The 6,788-nt window shown below is 41.9% G+C and overlaps 1 protein-coding gene across 1 annotated transcript; it reads right to left on the bottom strand.

Moving 5' to 3' along the window:
• Positions 1 to 147: 147 nt before the first annotated feature.
• LOC108628138 (histone-lysine N-methyltransferase SETMAR-like) lies at positions 148 to 1,047 on the bottom strand. The gene has a single exon (XM_018029872.1). It carries the CDS (start codon positions 1,045 to 1,047, stop codon positions 148 to 150), a length of 900 nt encoding a protein of 299 aa, XP_017885361.1.
• Between the last annotated feature and the right edge of the window lie 5,741 nt (positions 1,048 to 6,788).

Consider the following 6,788-nt stretch of genomic DNA (forward strand, 5'->3'; position numbering starts at 1 on the left):
ATGCACCGCGATTGTCCCGTCCGCAGTGTCCAGAAATAACATACACCTCTACGCACAAACACATGCACCGCGATTGTCCCGGCCGCGAGTGTCTATGTGCAAGATGCACCGCGATTGTCCCGTCCGCAGTGTCCACAGTCAGATCACTTAGAGCAGGTGTTCAAAGTGTCCACCGTCCTGCTCTAAACACAATTGAATCCTCTTCCGAAAATTGTCGTTCACTTTTTTAAAGTCACCTGTCACATTTTTTATGATACCGGCTGTAAATTGTATGCGCAGCACCAGGTCTTCGAGCGTATTTACTGGTGTGGAATACACCAGCGTCTTAAAATGACCCCAGAAGAAAAAATCTAAGGGGTTCAAATCTGGAGATCGCGCAGGCCAAGGTACAGGTCCTCTTCTTCCAATCCACTTCTCCCCAAAAGTGGAATTCAGGTGATTAGTTACAGCAGTCGTTGAATGTGGCGGTGCTCCGTCATGCATGTACCACATGTCTCGTCGCGTCGACAGTGGTACGTCTGCTAAGAGTTCCGGTAACTCATTTTGCAGAAAATCCAAATAATATTGACCTGTTAGACGATTCGGTAGAATAACAGGGCCAATAAGAGTCTCATTGACAATTCCTGCCCATACGTTGCAGGAAAATTGTCGTTGAGAATGCCTCTCCACTACTGCGTGTGGATTTTCAATTGCCCAGACGTGTTCATTGTGCAGATTGAACACGCCACTCCTGTCAAATCCTGCTTCGTCGGTGAAGAGGATTTGCGATATAAAATTTTCATTCTCGCGCAATTTCTGCAGCATCCAGCTACAGAAATTTCTTCGGCGCTCTGGGTCACCCTCTTCTAATTGTTGCACCCGCTGGTAATGGTACGGGTGCATCTGTTGATCCTTCAACGTCCTCCATACGGTTGTATGGCTCACGCCTTCCATAGTCGCAATTTGTCGCGTGCTCATCGTCGGATCCTCTTCGATGTGGCTCAGAATTCGTTCTTCTAAATCCGAATTCTGTTGGGAACGACCTCCTGATCGAGATCGCACCAGCATGCCGGTACTGCGCGCTCTTTGATGCACGCGAAGGAAAGTTTTCCTATCCGGCAGACTCCGATGAGGAAATCTTTCAGCATAAATTTCGCGTGCTCTAATCGTGCTGCAGCGCGCTTCTCCGTAAATAAGGTGTATGTTCGCGAGTTCAATCGTTGAAAATTCGTTCGGCATCCTTCCTCTTCTCTGTTGCTTCTCTCTTTTCTCTTCTCTCTTCTGTCTTCTCTTTTCTGTCTTCTCTCTTGCTTTCCCCTGAAAAAAATCACACAAACACACACACACACGCACAAGACACGAAACACTAATTGTAAGCGCACAATAATTTCGAAGTCTTTTAATCCTTTACGCGACGCACTTGCCACAGGATAACGGCTACGAACTGATTGTTGGGAAGTTAACAAAAGAACGCATGGTTCCCGCAGGAGTGTAATGTGAAATACGTCTACACTATTAATGCGTAATATGTCGCGACCATTTGATATTTATTTTACATTATTATTTTAAAACGCATGTTTGAGAAATGAACAAGGAAATTAATAGAATGTAAAAAATTGTGTTAGGAAAACTAAATATGTAAAATGTAAATTATTGAAATCATACATTATTTCTTTTTGTGATCCGACACTGCGTTTAGGCATCGATAGTATTTTGTTTCTGACCGCCGTGCAAATGGAATCATCTTAGAGCAGTCGTAAAGGAACCATCCCGTTTTACGTGTCGCAGAATGTCACGTGAATAGTGTTCATGTGTCTATCTAATAGTGACAATCGTTTGATCGAAAGTATTGTAACCATTGGACTATATAAAATATCTGGAGTGTGCGCGGCTGTCAAAAGTCGTAAGATAGAAGAGTAGCGACGATGCTCCAAGAAGCGAGAAGCTATGGGGGATTTCTATCCTTCTTTTTATATTCTCTCTCTCTATTTGTATTATCTTGTAGTAAAAACTATGGTGAGGATAGAAGTTCAGTATTCTATCGAATCACTTGTATTTATAACATTGTCAATCACTTGACATATACACGTCCGAGTTCAGATTCAGAAAACATTTGAAAAACCTGTCATGAGCAGTTCTGGCAAGGGCAGTCCTCTTTTGCCCGCGAGTTTGCTCGCGGGCATTCAATAGCGGGGGGGGGGGGCCGACCCTCGTGGTTCAAATAAAATAAGCCAGGCACTCATGACAGGTTTTTTAAGCTTAGAGAAGCGATAAAAATTTGCATGTAAACGGCAGGGAAATCGATTCCTCAACAATAAGAAGACAATAATTGGCTGAAAGATTTGCCGGCCAGAGCCTATGCTGAACACCTCTGTATTAACGTTTTTAACCCTTTCGCTACTATGGGCGACTATAGTCGCTCTGCATAAAATGCCGCTGACGTACTACGGGCAACTGCAGCTGTTCAGCGGGAGTAACGTAGCGGAGAACCCGCCCGTAGCGACAAGGTTAATTTGTGAAAAGCTTTTTTTCTTCAATAAACACCGTCAAACTAACTCGGGTTGCAGTGAAGCGTAAACGCGGCCGCTGGCGATCTTACTCGAGCACCGTGCACATACGTATTAGCTGCACTCACCCTTCTGTTATTGATCCGATTGGCTTGGAGGGAGAACTTGCTCAGATGTGTATCGAAGCTTCCGCAAGTAGCAGCGGTCCTGGTGCTCTTAGCTGCGTGGCGCCCGGCTTCGCCGCAATTGAAATAGATCACCGAAGATCGTTGATCCATCTCCTTCTGCTCCGATTCAGTGGCCCACGTCGACGTCGTAGAAGTCTCTGGGGATTGCCGGACGTGATCTACCCCTCGCGTAGTCGCTACCTGGCGCGGTGCGATCTTTTCATTGATAGTCCCTGCGACTGGCATCGTTCCCATGTCACTCATAATGGTATACAATTCATTTACATTTTCGAACCGATTTGAACGAATCGTCCGCACGACATTTTCGTCCCCGATTCCACCAATGATTGCATCCTCCAAAAAGCATCGGGGATGTTTAATTTTAACACCCGTAACTTTGAAAGTTTCTGAGAACAATAATCGCCCAAGTTTTGACCGGGACTGGCCGAATAGTTCGCCGCTTCCTTCAACAACTGCGCGAAGGGTAGTGACTGTTTTAATTGTCGAACAAGTGCCGATTTCAAGGATTTCCACGTCGGGTCCTCCATTAGTTCTTCGGCGAAAATCCTATACGCGTACCCCTTCAAGTTCTTCATGACCACTATTACAGTATGTTCGTCACTCCACACGTAACGACGTGCGAGTCGGTCCACTTGTCGCACCAATTGTTCGACATTCGCGGGGTCGAATTGCGGAACCGCGAACTCGTCTCCAATCGGCCTCAACTGCATAAGTCTCAGGTCGCGCCTCCATCGTTTAGCAGTCGCTTGCAGATCTTCGTCTGAAGAACTATCTAATGAAGATTCCGTCGTCTCTCGTGATAGCGACCGGCTATCCGACCATCGGCCTCGTGACGTTCCTTGTTCGCGAATCGTAGCACAATCTCTTGAATAATCGCGTCGCCGTTCATGCGATTGATCACGTCCACGATTGTTCCTTTGATTTTGTGAATCGTCTCGCGAACAACCACGCGACCCTAGCCGATTCTCCTCGCGAAATCGTTCGCCCTTCTGCATTCGGTGCCATGAACTATCCCGCGAGTGTCTACGAGACGTAGAGGCAGTCTCCTGCTTCATATTTCACGTCACCAAGTCACGTTAACAATTCACACAACTTACAATATATTACAACGTCTATTCATATATGTATAATATTGCACAAATGGGTTTCACGCGCAAGGTGTATCACACTTCTGACAGTAACAACTCACTTGTACAACGGCGTTGCCGCGCATCCGCGCAAATCCACTTCAAAAGGTCGTTTTTACGATCTTGCGCACACTGATGGACTTGCCACACCGTCGATCTGCGCACGGGAATGCTAGCGCGCACAGTGACGAAGAGAAGAAAAATAAAAAATGAACGAAGAAAAGAAATATGCTCCCCTATCGTGTTCCATCTTTGATAATGCTTCTGGGGTCTGAGCAGACAGTTTCGGCTACCGATCCCTCGTAATCATCTCCGAGGTAGTGTGAAAAATATGGGATACTTGAGATGTGAAGGGGATGTCGCGACGATCGTATGTCGAAGACGAGCGGGCTCATCTCCATTGAAAATCAGCACTATATATTAAATAGAATACATTAAAATAAAATAAAGAAACCGAAGTAGAAAATATTTGATATTTTCGTGATATACTTGAAGTATTCTCACGACGTATCTATGCATCGCGGCACACAACGTGAGAAACAATGCTGATTGAAAACAAACAATGAGTAGTATACATTTTGTTGCTTCTTTTTTCCACGAAAATTCATCGGAATTTGTACTTTTCTAAAATTAGAACCAGGATAAGTAATGTAAAAATATCGTAAAAAGCAACACGGCCGTGGGCCCAAACGAAGGCGTTCGAATCCCGAAGTCCTGAGCATCTGGTTTCTTGTACCTTTTTAACTGCGCGCTTCCTCACTCTTAACCTCTCTCGCGCTTATAATTCATTGAGGAATTCTTCGTCGTTACATTTCGTCATAGTTGAAGTTTCTTTTTCATAAAAAAATGGATACACCTTGACGGATTTTATTAGCTAAATATTAGCTAAAGAAGTATTTCGTGTGCTAAATAACAATTGCATATCATATTAACAATTGCAATCTATGGCATAGAGTGAATGCATTAATAGATAGCATATATAGATTCGTTATTTAGAATTATATATTCAATATATAGAATTGTATTTAATAATACAGAGGAAGAGGGGAATATAGAGGAAGAGTCCATTCTCTGACCGAACGGAGTTTGCGCGAAACGAAGGCGGAGCGTTGGCGAGTTAACTCGTAACCGATCAACAAAGTTTTGACACCATGACCATAGACATAAGGATAGACCAAGCGACCAATGTTATTCAGTTGGCCGCGCATGTGAAAGAGATGACATGCTCAATTCCGTCTCTCTCGCATTACCCCACTCTTTACTCATAGAAAGAAAAAACCACGCTATCCATTACTCTTTCTCCCTTTCCCAGATTACATCCAGATTCCCAGGTAAACGCTCAGTTTGTTACATGTCTTTGACCATGACAGAAGTTTAATTGTCGTCGGTGAAGAATGTATTAAAACAGATTTTTAGTTTTTGTGATATATTTGAAGATTTTTAGTCTCTGTATCTTTTAATATGGAATATGTAAATGTTGGAACAGTGTCATTTGTTTACCAAGATATTGCTATCCTGGTGGAAATACGTAAGACGTGTTGCTATGCAGCTAAGTGGAACTACCAGTTACAAGTCCTTGCATGTAATCGCCATATTTTCTTACTCATTAATTGTATTTTGCGTTAAAAGGAAGATAATTATAGAACATTGCAAGTTAAAATTAGTTTTTAACTTAAAAAATCGGAATTACAATTTGTAAATTTGTTTAAAAATTTTATAACACTCCTAAGAATTATCAGCTTTTTTAAATTTACGTTTTCTCGGCTACAAGCATCGCACTAATTTTTCAGTATTACCATTCCAGTATTAACGACTTTTAACAGCGGAGCTTGGTATTTTTGTCGTTTTAATCAGTTTTTATTTTCGAAATCAATGAGTGATCATTTCTCGATATGGCCATCGTACGGAGTACGCAGTGACAAAAATGATACCACCGGGAAGACATACCTTACGTATTTCTATCATGATTGTTATCACTGTCAGGCAATAATTCCGTTGAGTTGGACATCATTAAAAGTCAATTGAGTGAATGTCACAATTTCTATTCACTAACTTATATCTTTACCGAAATTTATCTCTATGCGTATCTTCCTATAGTTTCACACGTCAATTTAACATTGTGGGATCGTGCGTGCATTATGCAGAAAATAAGTGACTCCGTCTGATGATATGTTTGATGAGTATTTCATACGAATTTTCGGCAATGTACAGTACGATACGAAGTGTCTCCACTCTTTGGCCGGTATTCAGAATCGTTACTTAACTTTAAGATCGCCTTAAGCATTTGCTTAAGTCTCTGTTTCCTGTACACAACTGGGATTGGAAATATAGGATAGACAGGGATAGGAAATGCTTAGGACAACATTAACAGGGAGGAAGAGAAAAAAGACAGTCGTAGAAAAGATAAAGCGCGTCGATGGAAAGAAAGGAAAAGAAACGTGCATAAGATCACGTTCGAAGACAGCGGATGAGGGTAGTAAATAGACTAAAGAGTTAGAGATTAAAACTAGGCTTCAATGAAGAACGTGAAATGAAGTATAAAATTAAGATAGAGAAACGCCAGCCTAAAAGAACGCGTGGTCGTTGGCAGACACCAAAATAGAAAAAGAAGCCAATCAGTATAAATTGAGACCCGAACAGAAATTGTGACATTTACCTTAATTTCAGTTAATATTTAATAACAATGATGTGATGATGCAACTAATGATGATGAAATTCAGATAGAACCTGAATTGCGATTGGACCATATGTTCGTTGTGGAGAGAATGCAACGTATGATGGACATTGATGGAATCGATGTGGACCGTCCCTTAAATCTGAACGTGATCACCCCTCAAGAAATTTTTAAGAACTCCGATATCATCGTCCACGACAAAGGTAAGGAAAAGAAATAAAAAATTTCGTTTCAACCCTTGATAGAATCTTATCACATGTTCAATAATAAAATAATTATTTAAATTAAATAATTATTAATTAGTTAATAATAT

This window comes from Ceratina calcarata, unplaced genomic scaffold, assembly GCF_001652005.2.
Source record: "Ceratina calcarata isolate Rehan_Ccalc_2016 unplaced genomic scaffold, ASM165200v1 scaffold501.2, whole genome shotgun sequence".
NCBI classification, from domain to species: domain Eukaryota; kingdom Metazoa; phylum Arthropoda; class Insecta; order Hymenoptera; family Apidae; genus Ceratina; species Ceratina calcarata.